The following is a 26,800-nucleotide window of genomic DNA, read 5'->3' as shown; positions in this document are numbered from 1 at the left end:
CAAGCCAAGACGATGGACAAGACCGCCTGCTCAACAACAGCAGCAGCGACCTTACTACCAAGGCCAACAAAGACAGCAACAGCAACAACTCCAGAGGAAGCGGCCTTACCAAGGCCGATTCCAGCAGGACAAGCGTCAACCCGACTTCAGTAAAAAACAGCGGGTTTGTCTTTTCTGTCTCAGATCCACCCCCCTTTGCGAACCGCCTAGCACCATATTACCATCAATGGGAGTCAATAACATCAGACTCCTGGGTGCTCACTATCATCAACTTGGGGTATGCCATCGAGCTCGATGTCCTTCCTCCTTCTTCGGGGGTGAAAGTAACAGCGCCATCCCCTCCTCTGCTTCTCGAGGTACAGACCCTGCTATCGAAGGGAGCCATCTCTCCCGTACCTGCAGAGGAACTCAACCAGGGGTTTTTCTCGCGCTATTTCACGGTCCCGAAGAAAGATGGAGGTCTTCGACCGATCATGGACTTAAGGCAATTAAACAAATTCATCACCCCGAGGAAGTTCCGTATGACAATGGTTACTTCTATTCTGCAGCTCCTACACAGAGGAGTCTGGTTCGCTGTGGTGGATCTGAAGGATGCGTACTTCCACATCTCCATCAGGAAGTCGCATCAAGCTTACCTACGATTTTCAATTGGTGTGTCCCAGTTCCAATTCACCGTTCTTCCCTTCGGCTTGGCCACGGCACCGAGAGTCTTCACGAAGGTGATGGCGGTGGTGTGCGCCCATCTAAGACAGAAAGGGATTTACATATATCCATACCTGGACGATTGGCTTCTGGTAGCAGACAACACCGACACGCTCCAGAAGGACATTTCAACCACCCTTGACCTGTTGGACTCGTTGGGGCTATGGGTCAACGAGGAGAAATCCATCTTGACCCCACAGCAGAGACTGGACTTTATAGGGGTAACCCTATCGTCTTGAGAGGGCAGGGCATACCTGCCTTTGACCAGAGCGAGCACTCTTCAAGATCTAGCCATCGCTACCGAAAGCCTTCGAAAGGTCTCGGCGTGGACGATCCAAAGGTTATTAGGTTTGATGGCAGCAACTACGGCAGTCATCAGGTTCGCAAGACTCAGGATGAGGATCTTGCAGGCCTGGTTTCTAAGAACATTCGACCTTCGACACGATGCTCGACGAACTTACCTGTCAATCCCGAAGCAAGTAAGAGCATCCCTGAAATGGTGGTTTTCGATGGCGACGCTCCTGGAAGGAGTTCCCTTCCAGCAAGAAACTCCTTCGGTAACGATCACGACGGATGCTTCGTTGATCGGATGGGGAGCACACTGCGACTTCCTCACTGCTCAGGGCCACTGGCCTCCTTCTCAAAGGGAGTATCACATCAACCACTTAGAACTTTTAGCGGTGGAGAATGCGATAAAGACCTTCGGACAGATCATAGAAGGTCGAAACATCTTGATCGCGACGGACAATACCACTGTAGTGGCATACATCAACAGACAGGGTGGAACGAGGTCACACACCCTGAACCGATCGGCACTCAGAATTTGGAACTGGTGCATAAAAAGGAATACTTACCTGACGGCGATCCATGTAGCGGGCAAGGAGAACATCATCGCGGACGCCCTCAGCAGGTCTTTCCATGCCGACCACGAATGGGAGCTCGATACCAAAGTCAGGAACGATCTCTTTCGGTATTGGGGCCGCCCTGCTGTCGATGTCTTCGCTACCGAAGAAAAAGCAACTTGTTCCAGGTTCTGCAGCAGAGCAGGAAGAGGAAAGCACTCTCTAGGAGACGCTTTCACCAGAACATGGAAAGGAGATCTTCTTTACATCTTCCCACCTTTTCCACTGTTAACCAAGGTACTGGCCAAGATCCAGACGGACAGGTCGGATTGCATCCTCATCACACCGTGGTGGCCTCGACAGACGTGGTTCTCCCATGCCCTTCGACTGTCGAACGGGGATTACATCAGACTCCCGTCGATACCGACGCTACTGTCTCGACACCAGGGCAGGGTTCGACACGCAGATCTGTTGACCCTCAAGATGACAGCGTGGAGGATAACAACCACTCTTCCTCCCGAATCAACAATTTGACTGTACACGAGATATTGTTCGCCTCCCTAAAACCTTCAACAAGAAAGTCTTACATGACGAAGTGGCAAAGATTCCAGAAGTTTGCCTTAGACAGTAATCAACCATCGGAATCTTGCCCTTTATCATTGATTCTTCAATACTTATTGACTCTTTATCAGCAAGGACTCAAACTCACCTCAATTAGAGTTCACTTAGCTGCTATTACTGCTTATCATCGTGGCATGGATGGTTTTTCACCTTTCACACATCCAACAGTCAGAAAGTTTCTAAAGGGACTTAAGAATACAATACCGACAGTAAAGGATATCGTTCCACCATGGAGCCTGTCAGTTGTGTTAGAAGCACTGACAAGGAAGCCCTTCGAGCCCATGGCCTCATCTGACCTTAGGCTTCTGACATTCAAGACTGTCTTTTTAGTAGCCATCACTTCTGCTAGACGTGCAAGTGAGCTTAGAGCTCTCAGGATAGATGCTCCTTACACTATTTTTCACAAGGATAAGGTTGTGTTACGCACAGACCCTGCCTTCTTGCCTAAGGTAGTGTCAACTTTTCATCTGTCCCAACACATCACTCTACCAGCTTTCTTTCCGAATCCTACAACACCTGTTGAGTCTTCTTTACATACACTTGATGTTAGGAGAGCTCTTGCCTTTTACAAGGCTAGAACAGAGAATTTTAGAAAAACAAAGCAATTGTTTATTTGTTATGGTGAGTCTTCTAAGGGACTCCCTGTTTCATGCCAGCAACTGTCACACTGGATTGTAGAGACAATTGAACTTGCTTACTCTATCTCTAAACTAGAGCTTGTGAAACCTGTGACAGCTCATTCTACCAGAGCTGTCGCAACATCTGTTGCCTTCAGCAGAGGTGTTCCCTTGACAGAAGTCTGTAGAGCTGCAACGTGGTCCACTCCGTCCACGTTTGTCAAGCACTACAGTTTGGACACCCGTGCTAGGCACGACTGCTCGTTTGGAAGGACAGTGCTCTCGGAGATCTTCAGATGATGCACCAACCCACCTCCAAAGATATGTCAGCTTGCTACTCGCCCATATGTGTGATGCATAGAGACCACGAAGAAGAAATGCAGGTTGCTTACCTGTAACTGTAGTTCTTTGAGTGGTCATCTATGCATTCACACAACCCACCCACCATCCCCTCTTGGTGGTGTGAATCTTACATATGACACAGTTTTATGTGGAATGTTTCTTTATTTATTTTATACTCATGTTTATGGGGGCACAATGTCGGACTCCTGTAAACTGAGGTAAGGGCGGGAACCCCGTGGACATGCGCGGTAGCGTGGGGGAGGGGTTCCCGCCAAAAACGTTCCACTCAGCTATAGTAGGTTCCGGTTCGGTCTCTGCGCAGGCGCAAAGCCCATATGTGTGAATGCATAGACGACCACTCGAAGAACTACAGTTACAGGTAAGCAACCTGCATTTTCTGTCACACTTCGCTTTTCCAAGGATTCAAACCAAAGGTTGGGCTATGCAGATAGGTGCAATCTGAATTCTCAGAGGCTTCCATTGAGTTCTGTGCAATAAAGTAACATTGACTGAAATCTAGGGAGTCTGTTGAGGGGAGAAGCCTGCCTTTCATTCCAGACGATGAGGTCATTGGACCAAGTTTTCTTCCTCAGGAGTTGTGCCCACAAGTACACCTCTTTATCCCTTGAAATTGGATGGCTGTCAAGTCAAGTCAATCAACTGCAAGTGGGAACACTGTGGCATTTAGGACAAACCGTTTCTCCATCTCTGGCATGAATGACCTGGCTTCGTGACAAAGGATATTGTGTGTGCACTTGTGCATGCGCACATACTGCACACGAGGAAACATGCCCATCTAGGGGTCTGAAATATACATGCCCTCCCTTTACTTCCATTCTCCCTATGCTAGTATGGGCATTTGCTAGTATAAAATAAAACCCAGCAAGAGTTAGAAGCAGAAGTCACTTATAACATGATATAAGATGATATTATTGTTGCACTAACTAGCTTCGGCAAATCGTTTTTCTCATCACCATCTCCACATAATGCATAATGCTCCTTGGCTTAACATACTGGCTGTCTATAAAACAAAAGGCAGTTTTGCCAAAAACATATTGATTAGTTTTTTATTTAATTTCAAGGGTACACAAGACTTTTTACACTCCAAGAAATGAACCTCTTTATTCATCACTAGACCTTCTTTCCAATATGCACCCATTTGAACAGCAAGAGCAACCGAGGGACTAGCTGGACCAATTAGTTCAACAAACTCTGTAGTTTCTTAATAGTACTGTGGGTTGACAGTATGGCACAGTGAGCAGCCCCAAGCATGGCCTCTTGAGCTTTAAAAGCAAAGATTGGATGGTATTTAATCAAATGTCAAAGGCTTGATAAGTTCCCCAACTTACCTACCAGCTCTAAATAGGTAAAAATGTGATGTCGCATGGAAGAAAGAGTGGCCTAAGCAGCAAAGCTTCTGACTGACTGCAAATCATGGATTTGTATCTTCTGCCAGTAGGCTTCTTCTTGCTCACACTATTTTATATGAAGGCCTGATCAATATCATTGGGGAAGTCAAAAGAATGGTTTAGACACAAACCATAGCTTTGCCTCCAATATGGTGTTGTTGATTTTAATTTGTGAACATAGTTAAATGCGATTGGTGACATGGGAAAGCTATTTTTGAACAATAACCCTGGTGGAAATCCAGCTGTTTACATTATTTCAGCCAGGTAATGTTAGACCCTGGGTTTAATTGTCTTTGATCCCCTCTCTTTAGATGGTAATGTGTCTTGCTTCGCTCATTTCAAAATGTGGTAAATCAGCTTTGTTGCTTTGGGGGCTTTCCTTCCTCAATCTGCTGTATGGGGCCCTAAAGTCGTGTCCTGACAGCACCACTGGCTATTTAAATTTAATGGTCTGGTGGAGGCATGTTTGCCTGTTCTTTTGAACTGTGTTGACCTTGAAGATATGCATTGTCGAACATTGGTTGCCAATTTATTTGTTATAGAAAAAAATAATGTGAGTTTCCTAGGGTTATATTAGAAAATGGTACAGAAGTTTGGTAAGAGCATAGCTAGAAATGATTTAAAGATTCTACAGCACTCTACTGCAATGTGTTCTTTTCCCACACAGTTTCTGTATATAACTTTGATAAGACCAAACAGTGCATTGGCACTATGACTATTGAAATCGACTTCCTGCAGAAGAAGAGTGTTGACTCTAACCCTTATGACTCAGACAAGATGGCAGCGGAGTTCATCCAGCAGTTCAACAACCAGTCATTCACAGTTGGGCAGCAGGTTTGTGTTTGTGCATAGCAGTACAACCATTTATGTCGTGTGAAGATTGGTTTATTCCAGTCCTGCAAATAATCAACCTCCTGGATCACTGTTGGGAGTAAGATTTGCCACCAGGAATTAAATATTTGCAAAAGTTTGCATGTTCTTTCTTTTAGACAGCAAATGACAACAGTGTTGACAAGTTGGCCAATACAGCTCCTCTGTAGCTCTTGGGATCTAAACAAGTTGTGCCCAGTCCTGAATTGGAGGTTTGGTTTTCTGTCTTCCTGCCATTCTAACAGCAAAAATACTTTAAAGTATTTATTTTATTTATTTATTTATTTATTTATTTATTACATTTTTATACCGCCCAATAGCCGAAGCTCTAAAATTATTAGAGCTAAAATTATTAAAATTATTTTAATAATTATTTTTTCACTTTGTTTCCATAGCTTGTATTTAGCTTTAATGACAAGCTTTTTGGCCTCTTGGTCAAGGACATTGAAGCTATGGATCCCAGCATCCTTAAAGGAGAGCCTGCCACAGGCAAAAAACAGAAGGTAAGGGCTATATTTGTGTATCTATCCTCCATGCATTTACAGCACTTGATGACTGGCAGTTGAATATGTGAAAACTACTGATTTTGAGGCAAGGCTCTGTTTGTGGACTTCATGGAGGTATCTGGTTGGGCTGGAGAAATGTATGTAAATGTCTGACTTAGCTAGGATCATCTTCAGTAAGGTGATACAGAAGTGCTGATCTCATTCCCACATTCATGTAATTGCTAGATGTTTGAGTTTATAAGAGAGGAACAAGTATGTTCTTTTATTAATTGTTGAATGAACATTTTCTTATGATGCAAAATATATCTGACTTTGAGTTGGACTAAACTTACACTGGATCAATTGTACTGATGGAAGTGGAATTCTCTGTGCCCTCCTTCCCATGGCAGCCCCTCCAATTCCCTTAAAATACTACATAGAGTCAGGAGACCCTGCTGAATGGGGTGATGTGTGAGGGAGGAATCCTCAAAAATTGGGTGGAGGGACTTCCCTCTTGTGAAAAGCAGATCCTGCATCCAACCCAAAATACTCTACTGCCTGCTGATTTCTGCTGTCATGGAGCTTGTTATGATATAAAATTATTCTATTCTTGCTTTCTGAGGCTCTTTGGGAAATACTAAGAATGTCAGTATTCTGCAAGGTTTTAATTGTGGGTTTTATTTGCTTTCATACTCAGATCGAGGTTGGTCTTGTTGTTGGGAACAGTCAAGTTGCTTTTGAAAAGGCTGAAAGCTCTTCCCTCACTCTCATAGGTAAGTGTAGTAGCCAAGCAGTGCATTGCATGCAATGTTGTATCAGCCTTCACAATAAATCCACAGAAGTTACTAGCTTATAGTGTTTTTGCTAGTGTGGTGCCCGTGCATACCAACGTTAATTGTGATCTGAGGAAAAAAGGAATGTGTTTTTGTAAATCTTCCCTGCTTATTGCCTGGAGGCAATTCTTATTTCCTAGAGGCCATCATGCAACTGAGTGTTTATATGCCTGATGTGGATATGTATACTTCTCTACCTTACGTGATCTGGAATTCATGTTCATTCCCCCTAATTTCTATCAGTTTTCCAGAGGAGTAGCCATGTTAGTTTATTGCAGCAAAACCAATTAAGAGTCTAGTGGCACCTTAAAAGTCCAACCGCCTGCTCAATGCAGGAATCCACCGTAAGCATCCCTGACAGATGTCTAGCTGCCTCTTGAATGTCTCTAGTGTGGGAGAGCCCATGACCTCCCTACGTCATTGGTTCCATTGTGGTACTACTCTAACAGTCAGGAGGTTTTTCCTGATGTCCAGCCAGAATCTGGCTTCCTGTAACTTGAGCCTATTATTCCATGCCCTGCACTCTGGGATGATTGAAAAGAGATCCTGGCCCTCCTTGGTGTGACAACCTTTCAGATATTTGAAGAGTGCTATCATGTCTCCCCTCAGTCTTGTCTTCTCAAGGCTAAACTTGCCCAGTTCTTTCAGTCTCTCCTCATAGGACTTTGTTTCCAGATCATCCTCGTTGCCCTCCTCTGAACCCCCTCCAGCTTGTCTGTGATACCCAGAACTGGACACAATAAAGATGAGGCCTAAACAGTGCTGAATAGAGAGGGACCTCATGCAATTTGCAAGCTATATTTATATTAATGCATCCCAAAATAGTATTTGCTTTTTTTGCAGCCACGCATCACTCTGTTGGCTCATATTCAACCTGTGATCTACAACGATTCCAAGATCCTTCTCATTTGAAGTATTGCTGAGCCAAGTATCCCCCATTTTGTAACTGCAAGATCAAGAGGAGCACAATTTAAAACCTCCTTCTTAAATTAAGGTTGAATGAACATGGAGGGTTTTCTTCTCTTATTTCTTTTTGTTTGCTTTGAATTGGAAATGTTTACCAAAAGGATTCTTTCTACTTTTTTTTAAACAGTTTCGAATGTTTTACACCATGACACCCCCTTTATTATTCTCTTTCCTGGCTTCCATTATTAGATATTTATTTATATTGTATAAAGTTCTTCTCATCTGTAAATCTCTAGATGAACTTATGCCACCTTATCTCTGTGCTAGAACTGAAATTCAGAATTCCTTTTTTTAAAAACCTTTTTGCCTAGCTTTGACATCACATCTTTCTATTCCCTTTTCTCTCTATCCCTTTTGTCTTCCTCTTATTATGTTAAAACTAGGAACAGCTGGGAATTTTAAGTATTATAAACCACTTAGTACATTATAGAAATAACAAGCCATCTGGAAATAATAAGGGCCTTTGCATTTTACATCCACATTAATTTCATCCAATCAAAGAGTACCAATAGTGTCTGCATGAAAATGTTAGTGGGAATTATGTTTACCTATACAAATTTGTATCTGCTACATATATCTCATATTACATGGAAGCATACTTTGCTGTGTGTAAAAATCTTACTGCCTAGCTGAACATGAGGACAGATGGTACCTCCTACCTTGGAGCAAAATTGGTGGTACAAGTCTCACTTTTTTCATTTAGATTTGTAAAAGGCACAGCCTAGTATTTCCCACTGGGAATCAGAGGGCTGAATGAGACAGCAGGCAGGCAGTGTTGGGAGGTGAGGCAAGGTGTTGTGCCCGCTTTGAGTGGCTGGCTATACCTTTCTTGGACACGTGTGTGAGGGAGAGGAATGCGGGAGGGGGCAGAGGGGCTGGGGCCTGTTTCTGGAGGCCCTGGAAACAAGCCTTCTGCTTACAACCCTGCTGGCCCACTGACTGACTTTCCCAGCGGGCCAGTGTGTGCTGACTCTTTAAGGCCTGGACTTTCCTTAGTGGGCCAGCAGGGATGGGAGCTGGAGGCGCTATCACTGTGCCTGCTTTACTTCTGTTACCACCGTCACCAATGAGAACAGTGGGGGGGGGAGGGGGAGTGGAGCCCCGCCAATATTCGGGTGTGCCTGGGCACATCAGCCACACACCATCCTTACGCCTATGGCTTCTTCACAAAAGCACTCTGAGTTGCTATTACTACTTGAGCCTCCAGTGACAGAGATGGGTGCAGGAGCATCTTGGAATACCATGGAGCAGAATGTGTTCTATAGTGCTGGAGAGGGCAATCGGGCACAATCAAGTTGATGGTCCACCACATCTCACCATTCCACAACCAGACTAGGGCCTCAGCCGGATCATGAGCTTGATTACACGTGCACACCAGTCTTCTAGCCTGTTTTGGTGCTGTACTGAGTACTAGGTGGGCCAAGCTGAGTCAAATCAACTCTGCCCAGCTCATCCACTCAAGTCTCAGTGATACACACCAGATCAACTCTTTCATCCACAATTAAATCATGAATGAGTCTGGACTGATGTCCATGATAAGCAGTAGCACAAGACAGGCACACTCAGTGGAAGAGCTACCAGGTACAGGAGAGCCAGGGTAGGGGGATCAAAAGTAAACCTGTTCTACTATGATGACCCAACCCCATCCTCCTTCTATATGCCCTTCTGTCTCAGATCACTGGAATAGAGGCGCCAACTGCATAGGTCCCCAGGTTAGAATTATCCAACCCTTACCATGCCATATCTTCACAACATTTATTCCCAAAATTTCACGCATTTTCCGTTCACCCAGCCAAGCACTTACTCTGTGGGTGTTACCAGCCACTGGTCAAATATGTGACATTAGATTTTCCAACCTGCAAACAACATAGAGAACAACTAAAGAACATAGCCATTCAACCGCCCAGAGAGCTCCGGCTATTGGGCGGTATAGAAATGTAATAAATAAATAAATAAACAAACCCACTTCCACTAACCCCTCCTCACTCCATCTTTCACCTGGATTACTAAAAGCACTTTCTTTACCCCACCCGCACCCACTCTCACGCAAAGGGAATCCCAGGCTGTGTCTTGATGGTATTGGTGCCGTGTTCCCTTGATCCCCTGCATTTGCGTTCCTTCTGGCTATCTGCACGGGGTTTCCTGAAAGGAGCCACTGTTGTGCCTGTGCGCCACTGCGCGAGCGCATCTGCATGTCCCCCCTCCTCCTCCTCCTATTATTATTATTATTATTATTATTATTTTAATGTTTTTATGGAGAGGCGCAGAGGCGTCGTTCAATAGGTGAGATTGATTTAGGGTACAATTTGCTGGCTGTAAGAAGGCAGCAGCAGCAGCAAAAGGAGAGACTGCTAAGGAGGAGAACAGTTTCACATTCATTCCAGCAACGAAATAAGTTTCACATTTATTCCAGCCATGAAATAAGCTGCCCAACCTTCCGTTCTGCATGACGCATCGATTATAAACATGGTTTCAGTCCTGGCTGTTGTGCCAGGTAGGTGTCATTTTTTTCTTTAAATCCACAGCGCCGCGGAGGCAGCCCAGTCCCCCTCTCCCCCAGTTCTTTAATTTTTTTAAATTATTATTTTTTACTTTAATTTTTTTTTTTAAGTAATGGTTCACGGAGGCAGTCTGGTGGCCATTCAGCTTGCTGGCCTGCCCCTCCCCTTTCCTGGCTGGGTGACCAATCAGGGTGAGACATTTTATTGATTGATTTATTGCATTTCTATACCGCCCAATAGCCGAAGCTCTCTGGGCGGTTCACAAAATTAAGACAATTCAAAACAAAACAACAGTATAAAACCATAATATAAAATACAATATAAAAGCACAACCAAGATAAAAACAGCAGCAATACAAATTTAAAATACAAATTTAAAACAGCAAGGTTAAAATTAATTTATAGACTGCTAAAATACTGGGAGAATAAAAAGGTCTTCACCTGGTGTCTAACAGAATATAATGTAAGTGCCAAGTGAATCTCCTTAGGGAGCTCATTCCACAGCCGGGGTGCCACAGCAGAGAAGGCCCTGCTCCTCCTGGTAGCCACCTGCCTCACTTCCTTTGGCAGGGGGTCGCGGAGAAGGACCCCTGAGGATGACCAGGTACATACGACCAGGACATTGACCAGGACATGCCTCCGGCACAATGCTGAGGGATGGCGACAAACGGCAAATGTGCATCTGCGCCTTGCTGACAGGAAAAAGTCATGGCAAGTACCCAATTTTTTTAAAGTGGAGCTTTGGGGGTTTGCTTCAGGATGTCTGCGATGGTGGCTGCACCATATAGATGACCTGCTACTGCTGTGGATCCACCCTGGGGCAAACCCCTCATCAAGCCAGATTCCCAGTTCTACTCACGAACAGGCTGAAGCCTGAAGCATACATAGTCTTTAATATCTCATCTCTCAGAGGTGCTCCCCCCAATAACAGCAGACTCCCCAGCATTCACCCGGGGTCACTGAACATCCCAGTCCGTCACCCAGAGATGTACTCTGCCCTGAATTCTCTTTATTTTCTCTGCTTGCAGAAGGCGGGTGGGTCCCCAACCCCTCATAGCTCCCTAAACTGGCTTCCTGAAGGCTGGCTTTTATCCCAGCCCTGTAAAGCTGAAAAACACAGGCAGGGTGTGCCCAACCTCAGCTGCTGTCACTCCAGTTGATTACAGTTGCCAAGGTCCACTGTGATGTTTCATTAGCCTTGTAGATATGAATGGGCTTTGCATTCCTCAGCATTCTTTCTGATGGACAAATTTCTCTATAGTTTTTTTTAAAAAAAATTGAAATCAATCTGTTCCTCCCCTAGGTTAATCATAGAAACATGACCTTGGAGGGGAGTACATTTATATGTTTGTGTTGCTTCACATAGCCTCAAATATGGAGTTGGTTTATTGTGCACTCTGCTGTTGCTTAAAGCCTTTCATTATGAATGTAGTCCAATACATAATACCCATGTTGTGGGCTGTGTGAGGCAATAATGCAAAGACCGTGTAGAATAATGCTGTCCCAGAACCTGAATGCAGAGAACTTCACATATTTATACTTTAAAAACATTCATTCTTTTTTTATATAAAAATCAAGAAAGAATTAACATTAAACAGTTCAAATCCCTACGCAGACATGTAGCTAAATCAGTTGAGAACTTTAGGACAGTCACTACCTCATAGCTTAACAACAGGGATTTTGTGATGATAAAAAAGAGTTGAGAGAATGACATTGGAGCTCTTTGATGGGCAGAACAGAAATTTGAACATAAGTCTTTGGAGGAAGGGGATGTGGGAGTTCAAATTTGAACATAAAATCCTACTAAGCTAGGCTGCCTTTTACACCAACTGGGCCTGTTAGAGGAACCAGGCCTCTTGCAAACAAAGGCAAATCTGCTCTTTAGAAGTGCACCTTTTCTTCCTAATGTGGCAATTAGGTTCCTCCATGGTCCTGTCATAGTAGTGAAAAGCCAGCCAATTGGAGGGAAATGTTATCAAGCAGTATCCAAGGGACTAGCCCCACCCAAGGCTCACTAGATTTATACAATAGGCTAAAATTGCCTTTCAGCTGCTAGCAACGTCAGCAGCAATTGGCTAAAAGTTTTGCCTGTTCCCTGAGAAGAGGGCCCCCAAAGTCAAACTAGTAATTGGGCCCTCCCAGATGAGAAGCCTGAGTCTCTTGTCGGCACGGCCTCCCCCCTTGTCCTGACAACATCAGAGAAGCCTGAATGGGGGCCGGGGGGGCCGGGGACACAGCTTGAGACTAGAGACCCAAGACATGAGAGAATCTATTGAGACTAGACAACTAAAAGAAAACCAGGATTAATTACTCAATGACACTAATTACTCAGAAATCTTGAATTGATTGATTTAATGCAAATAAATGTTTAATTGCATTTTTCTTTACTTTTTTCTTTCTGGGGGTGGGTAGTCCCATTTGGGGCTATGAAGGAGTCTCCAATGTTTTGGAATCAAAAGATGTCTTCCTGAGTGAAGGAGAGCGTCATCACATGGGGGGAAATTGCGTTTGCTTACCGTTGCTTCTCTGCACGCACATTTGTCCCTCATTACTTCCTCTTTTGAAACAGGAAGTAAACAACGTGGATGTGGCCCAGTTAGTGGGCCATTTTGATCCCACTGCTTCTCCTGTACACAGCACAAGACAGCAGCAACTTCCATTTTTAAAAATAAGTTGGACTTACTGGGGTGTGTTTTTGCGGCACGAAGAAGGCTAGAATGGGCGGGAGGTATGAGGGAGGCAGACGGTGTCGTGAGAGGGACCCTCAAAAATCCGTGAGTGCCCAGTAATGAGTGTGCAATAAAATGCTTGTCTGATGGAGCTCGAAATGGCCAGTCTTTTTGTTGTCAAAATATACAATACCAGCCATGGCCAGCATGTGGCAGTAGAGAATAAGAAAAGTGAAATTGAAAGGGCAAAACCATGTGAACAGTGGCTAATTTTGCCTTGTTCTCCGAAGAGATTATACCCCCTCTTTAAGGAAATGAAGTACAAGAAACTCTAGAAAACTGAAGGCTCATGTGGCCTCACTGTGCTTTTTTGCCTTTGTCGCCTCATTTCTATTGACAAAGCTGCAACAACAGTAGAAGCCGATGCAGATAGAATTCCCTTGTCAAAATCTACTCCAAGCATTGCATTCCTAATCCCCATTGGTTCTAGAGCGCATGGTCCCCAGCCCTCTCAGCCTTCCTTTCCTGCCTGATGCATTTCTGCAAATTTACGCGTCCCCTCGTGTCTCTCAGCCATGTGTGTAATTTTGCTCCACTCCTATCCCCCCCCATGGCTTTTCTCTGTTACTTCCATGTTTCCACCATGCATTATTTGCTCATCTCTTTGCTGTTCAGCCATCGCCTGCTTTGCCCCACTTCCTGTAGACACCCTGCCTGTCTCCCAGGCTGTGTCTATACGAGGTTGCATTGGCACCTCGTGGTCTGACATCCCTCACTTGCGCTCCTCCAGGGTAATTCAGAAAGGAGCACAAATGTGGGGTTTGGAACCTCACGGGGCCGCAGCTGCCACCACTAGCGCCCTGTTCCTCCAAGAAAGGAATCTTGGAGGGGGAGGGGACACAAACAAGCAACCCTACGAAGGAGTCGTGGAGGGGGGAGTCGGCTCCTCGCTCCAGTTTGTTTGTTTCAATACACAGCCCTGCGGAGGCAACCCAGCGGCCATTCAGCCTGCTAGGCCTTCCCTCCCTCCTGTCCTGGTGTGCCAGCGCCCCTTTCCGCCACGTTCACACCCGTTTGTTTCCGTCCTCCTCCCCATACTGAAAAGAAAGGCGTCACGGGTTTGGTTTTTTTTATGGTTTGGTTTTAACGCGCAGCGGCGGCCCGGCGGCCTCCTCCCTGTGCTGAGACGCCTCCTCCTCCCTGTCCTGGCGCGCTGTGCTTGGCTCTAGTTTGTGGGTTCGCCAGTGGCCGGGGACATGCCTCTGGCACAAAGTTGGAGGATGGGGATACTTGGGAGATGGTGCACCTGCTCTTTGCCGGCATGGAAAAGTAAGTGCCCAAGTGGAGCTTGGGGGGGGGGATGCCTCCGGGCAGCTCCGCGGTGGCATCTTCATCATCATCATCATCATCATCATCTACGTAAATGACCTGCCGCCACTACGGATCCACCTTGGGGCAAACACCTTGTCAAGACAGGCTCCTGACCAGCCACTCTCGCATCCCTTCCTCTCCTGAACCCCATAGTGTACAGGTCAAAGCTGCAAAAACGTTGTTGGAGTCCCCTTTCTGATTAATCTTTTCTCCTCTGAATTCCGTTTCTTTTCTGTGCTTTCCTTTGAGCCTTATTTTTCACTTTCCATTCCTACCCTCATTTTCATAGTCTCTGGCCTACTCTGTATTCTTCCTTAGCCTTCCTACCTCTGGACTTCTTGTTCCTTAGCTTTTGTACCTTCTAAGACAGTGGTTCGCAAACTTTTTCAGGTAACCGCCCCCTTGGTTCCACAAACTCATGCCCAGGGCCCCCTACCCTACACTATAAAAATAATTATTCAGAATAGCGGTTTTCAACGACCCACTAAGGAAGACAATAACAATAAAATTCAAAACAGTAACAATTAATTGAATATTTATTCGATATCCGAAGCACCTGCCGCAGGCTTGCCGAGGGAGGGAGGGAAAAGAGAGCGAATGCCTCTTTTTTGCAGCCAGCGTGGCAAGGCACACCAAGCAGGGCATGTCTCTTCATTAGCATTTTGGTGCTTTTGAAACATTTCAATTCACCGTTAAAAGGACTCTTCTTAAACGGTATTAATACATGTGTGGATTGTTCCCCTATATGGCTTGGGACCAAACTGCCTTCTCCCATAAAAATGTCCCTGGGTTTTAAGACCTTCTGGAGAGTCACTTCTTGGAAAAGACCACCTCGAGCGCCCCCTGCTGCCCATTTGCCTCTTAGCGCCCCCCTGCCGCCCCTTGCCTCCTAATGCCCCCCTATGCAATCTCACCACCCCCAAGGGGGAGGTACCGCCCACTTTGGGAATCACTGTTCTAAGACCTCTTCCTAGTCCTCATCCTGTCCATGTGAGGCTTTAATCACAACCAAATGGGCAACTTTCTCTCCCTTCACAGAAGCTAAACTGTTAACTGTTTTTAGTTGCCTGAGCAACAGACAATTCTCTGCCACTGTGCCAACTTAGCTAATCAGTGTCACTTCACTTTTACAAGCGCAAAACAAGATAGACAAGGGTGGGCTGATGGTAGATTTGGATCTTCTGTTAGATCTCTGGGTTATTTGTGGTAGATCAGCAAGTATTTCTGATGCCCAACTGTTTTAACAACAGCAGCAACAAAATGACTACTACAGGCTATCTTAAGTTATACTGCTGAAATTTAAAAAGCTTTGAGTATCTAGGTAGATTTATGTGTGGAAGGACACATAATTCGCACTCAAAACAAATTCCTGGGCTTCAAGTTCTTTAATTCTAAGTATATCTTTTGTGCAAGGTTGCTGGATCTCAGGTTTTTAATAATAATTAAAAACCAAAGTAGATTCTGGAAGCCTGGGGTCTGCCCATTTCCAAGACACAATACAGAACAGGAGATTTGTTATACTGTTGCTGGGGCTGTCCCATTCTGAAAGTATAATGAAAAACAATTGCACAGATAATGAAGAAATTAGATTCAGTTGTGTTTTTTTTTACTGACCTATCTAAACAAAGCCATTTCACCCAGTTGGTCTTTGGTGTCATTCCAAACTGATATTGCTCTGTCCTGCTCAGTACAATTTTACGCAATGTGGAATGGCACCATAGACAGCTCTGAGATGGACAACTTCCAGATAAGGCTGCTGTTGGCCATTCTAAAGAAAAAATGTATTAATTTAATAGAGTGTTAGTAACCCCTGTAATATTACCTTGCTATTGGAAACTAAGATTCAGTCATTGTGAGAATGATCTTTAGTGAATCTTGGAACAAACCGTTAAGGTAACTAGCTAAAGATAACTTCCAGAGTCTGTTGCAATAAAAAGTATTGTGCCAAAAAAAGCTTCTGCCACAATAAATCTATTTGTCCTTAAGGTGCCATGTGTATATTATTAAATATAGTAACTGCTCCCCCCTCCTTCAAGATTATACCTGGGAGAAATTAATAAATGGGAAGCAGTAAACTTTAGTAACGTGCAAGATTTTGTGGTAAGGAATTCTGTGATTACTTTTGATCAACCAAGGTAAGGACTAATGGATTGCTAATTCTGTCCATCATTAGACATGTCACATTTCCACTTTTATGCAAATTCCCTTAGGGAATTGTCTGCTATCGAGGAGTGTGATTTAACTTCTGCTAGTAAGGATCAGTTATGTAACATCTATCTGTTGCTAAAGGACCTAAAGAAGGTATTTACACCTAATTTTTTTTAAGTATGAAAAAGATCTACAAGTGATTCAATTGATTGAGGTCTGGCAATGGATAGGTGCCAATGTAGGGAAGAATTTGATTACGGTGAATCTAAAGCAATTTCTTTAAGCATTTACATTCATGGTACCTTATGCCATATAAAATCAAGAAGATATAGTTTGACTCATGGTAAATGTCAGAGGTGTGGTGAGCTAATCAGTCCCTTTTATCTTTTAGGCTGCAATACTATACTCACCTAGGAGTGTGTCCCATTGAACTCGCTGGGGTTTACTTCTGAGTAGACATATGTAGGATTGGACTGTTACTTACTAGCCCCCTTACAAACAAAACCCTCTTTCCCTTTTGATATCAGGAAAATCATGATATAATTTTTTAGTTGAAATGCTTTTTCAGTGATTAATTTATTGAAATCAATCAAAGGGTCTAGACCAGCAATGGATATTACGTGGCCTCCATGGAAAAACATCTCCAGCCCCCTGAGTTGCTAGAGATTGCTTTATATATGGAATTGCTTTATTATTTTGCATGACCAAATGTATTGTCCTCTTGATGGTTGGTTGCTAAATGTACTTTTTCTTTCTTTCATGAATGAGTGAAGAAAGTTGCTCTCTACCCCCTTATATAGTTTCCTTCTCTGACCTTAGCCTCAATTCTGGATGATGATATTGATTTACAGTCTTTTTCCAGGTTCCTGAGCTCTCTTGGCTCTCCACTATTTCCCCTTTTTAAAAAAATGTTTGAATTCAGAACAAGTCAGTGATGAATGAATTCTCTTGCATTTACAACAAGTCTTGTCTGTGGTGCAATATGGCCTAGCTGCTGCTGTGCCATAAACTTAAAGTAAGGGAGTTCTGCTCCATTTGCATGTTTACTCAGAAGCAAGGGACATGGACAGCACCTCTGTTATAGAACCATAGAGTTGGCAGGCGCGGTGTAGGCCATTGAGTTCAACTCCCTGCTCAATGCAGGAATCTAGTTTAAATCCTCCCTGACAGATGGGAGGGATCTCTTCTCAATCATCCCAGAGTGCAGGACACGGAATAACGGGCTCAAGTTAAAGGAAGCCAGATTCCGGCTGGACCTCAGGAGAAACTTCCTGACTGTTAGAGCAGTACGACAATGGAATCAGTTGCCTAGAGGCCTTCAAGAGGCAGCTGGACAACCATCTGTCAGGGATGCTTTAGGGTGGATTCCTGCTTCGAACAGGGGTTTGGACTCGATGGCCTTGTAGGCCCCCTCCAACTCTGCTGTTCTATGATTCTATGATTCTTTGGTGGTTTAGTCACTGCTCGAATGCCTCCAGTGACAGACAGTACACCATCTCTCTAGGCAGTTGGTTCTATTGTCTGACTGCTCTGACGGTTAGGAAGTTCTCCTGATGATCAACTTAAATCTGCCTTCCTGTATCTTAAGCCCATTATTTTGTGTCCTACATTCTTGGATGGTAGGGAACAGGTTGCAGCCTTCTTCTGTGTGAGGTACCTTTAAGTACTTGAAAAATGCTATCTTACCCCCTCTCATATTCCCCTCAATCTTGTCTTCCCAAGGGTCAATGTACCCATTTCCTTGGATCTTTCCTCATAGGACTTAGGACTAATCTACACTGAACAGGATATTACACCATGAAAGCGGTATATAAAAGGCAGGAGCCACACTCTTACTTTATAGTGGTACTGAAGTGCACTGACAACTGTTGGGGCCCATTGACACATACCTTATACCGCTTTCATACCTCTTTCATAGTGCTTGGTCCTGCTTGGTGTGGCTCCTGCCTTTTATATACCACTTTCATAGTGAAATATCCTGCTTGGTATAGATTAGGCCTTAGTTTTTAGTCCACTGATCATCTTTGTTGCCCCTCTCTGAACTTGTTCCAGTTGATCTGAACTCTTCTTAAAATATGATGTCCAAACTTTGGCACTATTATTACAGATGAGGTCTGACCAGCACAGAAAGGAACTAAGGGCCTTGCTAGACGAGGCTTTAGCCCGGTGCGAGCCCCAGGCTCACCCCTGTGCGTCCAGATGACGCACAGGGTATCCCGGGCTCAGGCAGGGGTGAACCCTCCCTGGGCCCAGGGTAACCGGCACCGCTTCTGGCCCAGTTTTTCCTGCTAGGTCCGTGTAGCTAGCATTTATTCCCGAGTAGCTGAGAAAAGTGGCCGACGGGCCGCAGCACTCCACAGCGCTGTGGCCATCAGGGCTACGGTGGGACCTGGGGGGGGGGGCGGAAATCGCGGCCTACGGGACATGGGCGGGAAACGGAGGCCATGGGGAGATTGGGGGAGCGGGAAACGGAGGCCAAGGGAGATTGGGGGAATCATGGCCCAGGGGCAATTGGGGGCATCGGACATGGCGGGCGGGGGGATCGGACATGGCGGGTGGGTGGGATCAAACATTGCAGGGGGAATCGGGGGCAGGGCGGAGCGGGGAACCCTTTTTTTTTAAAAAAACAACCTACCTTTCTCGTTGGTGTGCTCCTGCACACATGGCCCCTTTAATCAAACAAAAAAATGGCCGCCGCGACGGGGCTTTCCTTTACCCCATCGCGTGTTATGTGTAGACAGGAGCGACAGGCCCGGATTCCCAGGTAGGTCTAGCAAAACCCTAAGACTTCCCATGATTTTGGAACTATGCTTCTCTTGATGCAAGCGTTGACAAGCACTCTTTGACAATGATTCTTCAGCCAGCTCAGGATCCTCATAGTAGTAGTCACATATACTGGGTTGAAACTTTGCTTTCACATCTTGCACCCAGAAAAAGGAATTCTGCAATATTTTATGTGCTGATGAGTTTGTCATTTTAATTTTGTTCTCTCTCTCTCTTTACAGGCAAATCCAAAACTAGGGAAAATCGTCAGTCTATCATCAACCCTGACTGGAATTTTGAGAAGATGGGCATTGGAGGCCTTGATAAGGAATTCTCTGACATCTTCCGACGGGCATTTGCTTCCCGTGTGTTCCCACCTGAGATTGTAGAACAGATGGGTGAGTACCAAACAGAAGAGATGAATGAGGTCCTGCATTAGTGTGCTAAGGAAGCATGCTTCAGAGATGCACACGGGGTTAGAAACTGAAAAAGGGATGATAGGGCATAAGTTAAGGGAGAGATCAGGGATCAAAATAGGAGCTGGCTAGGAGGGGATAAAGAAGGGGCTTGGTGTCAGAAAATGCAAAAAAGAAGAAGCCAGACTTAAGAAGACTAACATACCATAGTTTCCCCCTCTTTCTTAAGCAGTGGGAAGTCAATAAGACAGGAACTTTTTTAGGGTTGGGTTCCATTGGAAGAGGGACCAGTGGAAGTTAAGTATAAAGAGGCAGTGCAAATTTGAGCAGTGCTAGCTTTGAAACAGGTTTAAGCATGCGCCACTGCCTAATGGCTTCGGAGCAGGCTGCTACTGCTAGGAGGTTGAAGCCAGCACCACCAGTTGAATACTGACATTGCTTCCGGTTCCTTGTGTGTAACTTGCCGGCAAGCACAGAGAATTTCAACTGGCTGAAGTTCAAAATAGAGCATAAAGCTCCTCCTCTCAGGGTGGGCAACTTTAGTTGCTCCTGCTAAAAGCAGTGGGGCTCCCTTCTGAATGATTCAGCCTGCAAGGTGGAGAGCTGTAACCCACACTATTCCTTGCTGCTTCTAGGCGGCCCTTTCCAGTAGCTCTGTATTCGCCAAATTTCTCATGGCCAAGGGCACACGTCACTCTTTCACCTCAACAAGTTCAATGTTAGTGTGGAAGGGAGCAAGAAAGAAGGGCTGTATGGACATAAGTCTGGACCAGTGGCTCATGGTAGAGATGCAGCAGGCAGCCCTTTCTCTCTCCAGATAGTTACACATGGAATTGTGTCCTCCGAACCTGTATTGGCCTCTCTAACTTCAGCTGACCATGAACCCTCAGATATCTTGAGCCTGCTTATCTTTCCCAGCCCAGCTAACCTGAGACTCCCTGCCTGGAGATGAGGGGAACTGAAAATTTGCTCTCACAACAAGTTGTTGTCTTAGTAGAATTCTTGCTTATTAGGAAGCAGAGCTTAAAGGTTCCCATTCCAGCTCTCTTTTCTCTTTGACAGGCCCCCCTTAGGCTAAAAAAGCTTATCTGAAATTTGAAGGAAAGTGCTGCTTCCTGACATTCATCCTCTTTCTCTGCATTAGTTATAACTTGCACTTCCAACTATATTTCAGGGCTCAAATGCCAGGTTGACATCTGTTCAGGGTTGCTGTAATGATTCATGAGAGGGAAAGGAGAAGAAAGCAGTTTTTCCTTTTCTGATTTCTCTCCCTTGCCTGTCCGTGTTCTTCTGCTTCACAAATGAGTAGCAATACATACGCCAACTCCAGCCTGGCTGGCTGGAACTTCTCCATTGTAGTTTGCTTCAGATTTCTATGCACCCTAACTTTTTCTTTGTGTAGCTTCAATCCATCCTGATGCACCCCATTTCTAATTACCATGACTCTCCCAGTTTCCCCTCTATTCTCAGTGCTCCATCCCTCCTGTCCTTTTATGATCTTAATATTTTTGTTTTCCAGCTAGGACACAATGTCATTCATGTCTGATTAGGCACTTATGAAACTTTATCTCCAAACTTGTAAAATTTCTAACCTAACTATGTAGCCGTTGCTTGATCGGTAGCATCTATGTCATCGTCGTCATCGTCATCGTCATCATCATCATCATCATCCATTTCTGTACCACCCAAAAGATCTCTGGTTGGTTCACAAAAATTAAAACCCTAAAGTACAACATTGTAAAACATAATATAAAATCTTTAAAAGTTTTAAACAGAATAAAATCAGAGTAAAAGCCAGCAGCAGGGAAAGATCTAAAAGCATAAAAACACTTTAAATTTTTTTTTGAAGAACTCAAAAGCTGAAATCTCTTCATTGGCTTCCAATTCACTTCAGAATCCAATATAAACTTCTCCTGTTGACCTACAAAGCTTTTCACTGTCTAGCTCCTTCCTATCTTTCCTCTCTCATCTCACACTATTCCCCCCACTCGTGCTCTTCGCTCCTCTGATGCCATGTTTCTCACCTGCCCAAGGGTCTCTACTTCCCTTGCTCGGCTTCGTCCATTTTCTTCTGCTGCCCCTTATGCCTGGAACGCTCTTCCAGAACATTTGCGAACTACAAGTTCAATCATAGCTTTTAAAGCTCAGCTAAAAACTTTTCTTTTTCCTAAAGCTTTTAAAACTTTATTTTGTTCTGACTTTATACTGTTAGTTTTACTCTACCCTGTGCCTGTTTGGTGCATTCTCTTTCCCTCCTTATTGTTTTATTATGATTTTATTAGAATGTAAGCCTATGCGGCAGGGTCTTGCTATTTACCGTTTTACTCTGTACAGCACCATGTACATTGATGGTGCTATATAAATAAATAAATAATAATAATAATAATAATAGTAATAATAATAATAATAATTAAAAAACACACAGAGGGGAGGTACCAGGCAAGCCTCTCTGGAGAAGGTATTCCACAATTGGGGTATTACCACAAAAGGCCCTATCCTTACAGCCACCCACTTCACCTCATTTGGTAGGGGCAAAGACTATCTTTGGGTCCAGACTGGTATATATGAAAGGAGACAGTTCTTCAGGTAACCTGGCCTCAAGTCATTTAGGATTTTAAAATTTAATACCAACACTTTCAATTGGGCCCTGGTATAATTTGATCATATCAACCCATCTCTGTAAACAGTCTTGCTGCCCTATTTTGGACAAGCTGAAGATTCCAGACTCTTTTCAAAGGCAGTCACGTGTAACTATAGGTTACCAGAGTTTGGATAACTGTAGTTAGGCTACATCTGTCCAGATAGGGTCGTAGTTGGTATAGCAGCTTACACTGATAGAAGATGCTCTGCACCACTGAGGCCACGTGTGCCTCTAGTGACAATGCTGGATCCAAGAGCACCTCCAAACTCTGAGCCTGATCCTTTAATGTGGAGTGTACCCTCCTGCAGAATAGGTTGAATACCACTTAGCCGGTAAGACACACACTAACAGCTCCTCCATCTTGTCTGCATTGAGTTTCAGTTTATTAGCCCTCATGCAGTCCATTCCATGCACAGATTCAACACATAGTACCTCACCTGAATTTGATGCAAAGGAGAGGTAGAGCTGCTTGTCATCCACATATTAGTGGATGTCTCAGTTCATGTCTCTGGATAACCTCCCTAAGTGATTTCAGGTAGATGTTGAACAGCTCCATGACATGACATGGCATAAGCACTGCCTTCTGGAATCGGCTATTCAAGTAGGAGCTGAACCAGGCCAGTGCAGTACCCAGCCCAGACAGCCTATCGAGAAGGATACCAATGTCGATGGTATTGAAAGCTGCTGAGTAGTCCAAAAGAATTAACAGGGTCGTACTCCTCCTGTCCCTCTCTTGGCAAAAGTCATCCACAGGGTGACCAAGGCAGTTTCCATTCCAAAACCAGTCCTGAAGCCTGATTGAAATGGATCCAGATAATTAGTTTCATTCAAGAGTGTCTGTTCACCTGCAACCACCCACTTGAGCACTTTGCCGAGGAAGTAGAAGTCAGCAACCGGCCTATAACTATTAACTTTTTCCGAATCCAGGTTAGGTTTCTTGAGGAGTTGCCTATTTACCACCTCCTTTAGAGTGGCCAGCACTGCTCCCTCTCTCCAAACACCCAGGAGTGCACAGCTTGGAGAGACTAACCCCTCCCAGTTCCCCCACCCAGGTTTTGGCAATTCACAGTGGGTCTGCCCTCTCAGCCACAATTACATCATGGATGAGGGAGATTTTATTTTGGATTGTCTTTTTATTGTGCAGACGTGGAACTTAAAGAATTCGGAGTCGCCTGAATTAAAGTCCGTAGCTACTAGTGCATCCTGGCCTGTTCCAAAGCCAGACAGACAAGGCTCTTCACTCCCGCAGAAGAAAACACCCTAGGGCAGTGTTTATTCATCTGCTGGGTTTCCATCTGCTCAGTTGAAGTCTGGCTGCTAAACTTCTTAAGAGGAGCTTCTTTTGCTAGTTCGTTTAAAAAATCAGTTAAGAAAACAAGTTATGCATCAGCGGAAGCAGACTAGAGCAGATGTTAGACTGCCTGATAATTTAACCCTGGTTATAATATAATAACCCTGGTTATTACAATTTAACCATGGGATCAGGATGGTCCCATGGGTTGCCTGCTTCTTCTTTCTTGCTAAGACAAGAACCCTTTTCCATTTTGAAGCTGGATTACTTAACTATAGGTGATTGGTCAGAGTTATCTCTGCACTGAGCTAGTGGTGTCAATACCATCATTTCAGAAGAGCAGATGAAGGGAAAGGCTATGTTTATATTTGACAATAACTATCTACATTGAATTGTTAAGAGCTACAGAAAGTTGTCAGTAATGAGGAACAGCCATAACATCTAAAATACTGTCCACAATTGATAGCTGAAATTAAGCCCTCGCGAGCCGCAACCCATCCGTGCTGGTGGCCTTCCCTATAACTTCCAAGAAGGCATTTGGCCTGCCTTCTCACTTTCAAGTTCTTAGTGGATGAGGCTGCTGGCGTGACTCTTCTGTGGCTTTTCATTTTGCTAAAAGCCTAAAATTACTGCAAATTAAACATATTTAAACAATTTTTTAAAAGCAGGCTTTGAATCCCACTTTTGGGCTCAAGGTTGTTGTTTTTTAAAATGTGTGCAACTTTTTCTTTGCAGCCCCGGGGCTTTTCTATATGTGCATTAGGAATTCCTGCTTTAATCTGATTTTCTTTTCACTTGCAATCCATCAGAAAGAGATAATTGTTCTCTAGTTTACATAAGGCCTAGGTCATCTATTGGTTCAAATTCATCTTCCTTTATTGTAGCTTTTCTTACTGAGGGTTTTGGTTTTATCCTAACACTGGAGGCCATAGAATCATAGAATAGTAGAGTTTGAAGGAGCCTATAATGCCATCGAGTCCCACCCCCTGCTCAATGCAGGAATATACCTTAAAGCATCCCTGTTTTACTCTGTACAGCACCATGTACATTGATGGTGCTATATAAATAAATAAATAAATAAATAAATAAATAATAATAATAATAATGGTCAAGGAACACCTAATTTCTTTGAAAGAGTTCAAATCTCCAGGGCCTGATGAACTGCATCCTAGAGTAATGAAGGAGCTAGCGGAAGAACTCTCAGAACCACTGTGTGACAACCTTTTAAGTATTTGAATAGTGCTATCATGTCTCCCCTCAATCTTCTCTTCTCCAGGCTAAATATGCCCAGTTCTTTCATTCTCTCTTCATAGGGCTTTGTTTCCAGACCCCTGATCATCCTGGTTGCCCTCCTCTGAACATGCTCCAGCTTGTCTGCGTCCTTCTTGAATTGTGGAGCCCAGAACTGGACACAATACTCTAGATGAGGCCTACCCAAATCCACGTGATTTGGAAGCTATACTTTTATTAATGCAGCCCAAAATAGCATTGGCCTTTCTTGCAGCCATATCGCACTGTTGGCTCATATTCAGCTTGTGATCTACAACAATTCCAAGATCCTTCTCGTATGTAGTATTGCTGAGCCAAGTATCCCCCATCTTGTAACTGTGCATTTGGTTTCTATTTCCTAGATGTAGAACTAAGTCACCCAGTGGGTTTCCAAGGCCGAGTGGGGACTAGAACCCAGATCTCCTGACTCCCAGTCCAACACTTTAACCACTACTCCACACTGGCTAGATGGAACAACTGTTAGATGGATCCACAGTGGGCTAAAGAATCGGACTCAAAGAATGCTTATCAATGGTACCTTCTCAAACTGGGGACAGGTAACAAGTAGGGTACTGCAGGGCTCAGTCCTGGGCCCAGTGCTTTTCAACATTTTTATTAATGACTTGGATGAGGAGGTGCAGGGAACGCTGATCAGATTTGCAGATGACACAAAATTGGGTGGGATAGATAATACCTTGAAAGACAGAAACAAACTTCAAAGTGATCTTAATAGGCTGGAGTGCTGGGCTGGAAACAACGGAATGACATTTATTAGGGATAAATGCCAAGTTCTATACGTAGGAAAAAGAAACCAAATGCATAGTTACAAGATGGAGGATACTTGGCTTAGCAATAGTACAAGCAAGAAAGATCTTGGAATTGTTGTATATCACAAGCTGAATACGAGCCAACAATGTGATGATGTTGGGAAAAAAGCAAATGCTATTTATGGATGCATTAACAGAACTATAGATTCCAAATCGCACTGGTTAGGCCTCATCTTGAGTATTGCGTCCAGTTCTGGGCACCATACTTCAAGAAGCATGCAGACAAGCCTGTGAGTGTTCAGAGGAGGGCAACGAGGGTGATCAGGATTCTGGAAACAAAGCCCTATGAGGAGAGACTGAAACAACTGGGCATGTTTAGCCTTGAGAAGGGAAGACTGAGGAGAGACACGATAGCAGTCTTCAAATACTTGAAAGGTTCTCACACAGAGGAGGGCCAGGATCTCTTCTTGATCCTCCAAGATTGCAGGGCACGGGCTAATGGACTCAAGTTACAGGAAGCCAGATTCCGGCTGGACATCAGAAAAAACTTCCTGACTGTAAGAGCTTTACGACAATGGCACCAATTACCTAGGGAGTTAGTGGGCTCTCCCACACTAGAAGCCTTCAAGATGCAGCTAGACAGCCATCTGTCAGGTATGCTTTAGGGTATGCTTTATGCAGTGGTAGGACTCGATGGCCTTATAGGCCTCTTCTAACTCCACTATTCTATGATTCTTGATGTGTTGTGCCCAGAACTGGACGCAGTACTCCAGATGGGGCCTAACCAGTGCGGAATAGAGGAGAACCAGTACCACACGCTTAGCCAGTCTATATTATTATGCTAAGTGTGTGGTAGACACCACAAAGACCTGCCAAAAATGTAGTTATTATTTTCCCTGTCAAAGAGTGAAACTTACCTTGTGTTATGATATCATGGTGTTCCACTTCCCTGACCCCTACCATTGGACATCAATGATGTGGCATAGGGAAATTAGAACATCGTACGTATCATGGCTGCAAGAAGCCTGAATGGGACTGGGCCTTAAATAATATCTTATACTACTTTGTCATCTTCATTGGCTTCCTGTCTGCTTTCAGGCAGAATTCAGAATGCTGTTTTTGACCTTTAAACTCTTTACAGTTTGGGACCCCTCAGTATCTGAAGGATTGCCTCTTCCCACGTGTATCTACCTGCATTTTGAGATACTTCTTCAAGTGCCCTCACCCCTGACCCCAGCAAATGAGTTGTGACAGGTGGCTTTGAGTGAACGGGCCTTT

General features: G+C 44.4%; 1 protein-coding gene across 2 annotated transcripts in view; it reads left to right on the top strand.

The window, feature by feature from the left end:
- The window catches only part of NSF (N-ethylmaleimide sensitive factor, vesicle fusing ATPase), a 196,841-nt gene that overhangs the window by 74,679 nt on the left and 95,362 nt on the right, over positions 1-26,800 (top strand). For both annotated transcript variants that reach the window (XM_063138459.1, XM_063138458.1), the window contains exons 5-8: positions 5,201-5,367; positions 5,799-5,906; positions 6,586-6,661; positions 19,381-19,536. In XM_063138459.1, coding sequence (XP_062994529.1) covers positions 5,201-5,367; positions 5,799-5,906; positions 6,586-6,661; positions 19,381-19,536 — 507 coding nt within the window. The remainder of the gene's footprint in view (positions 1-5,200; positions 5,368-5,798; positions 5,907-6,585; positions 6,662-19,380; positions 19,537-26,800) is intronic.

The sequence above is a fragment of the Elgaria multicarinata genome, chromosome 11 (assembly GCF_023053635.1).
Source record: "Elgaria multicarinata webbii isolate HBS135686 ecotype San Diego chromosome 11, rElgMul1.1.pri, whole genome shotgun sequence".
NCBI lineage: Eukaryota > Metazoa > Chordata > Lepidosauria > Squamata > Anguidae > Elgaria > Elgaria multicarinata.
The sequence above is the reverse complement of the archived record's forward strand: the minus strand, read 5'-3'. Positions and strand labels throughout refer to the sequence as shown.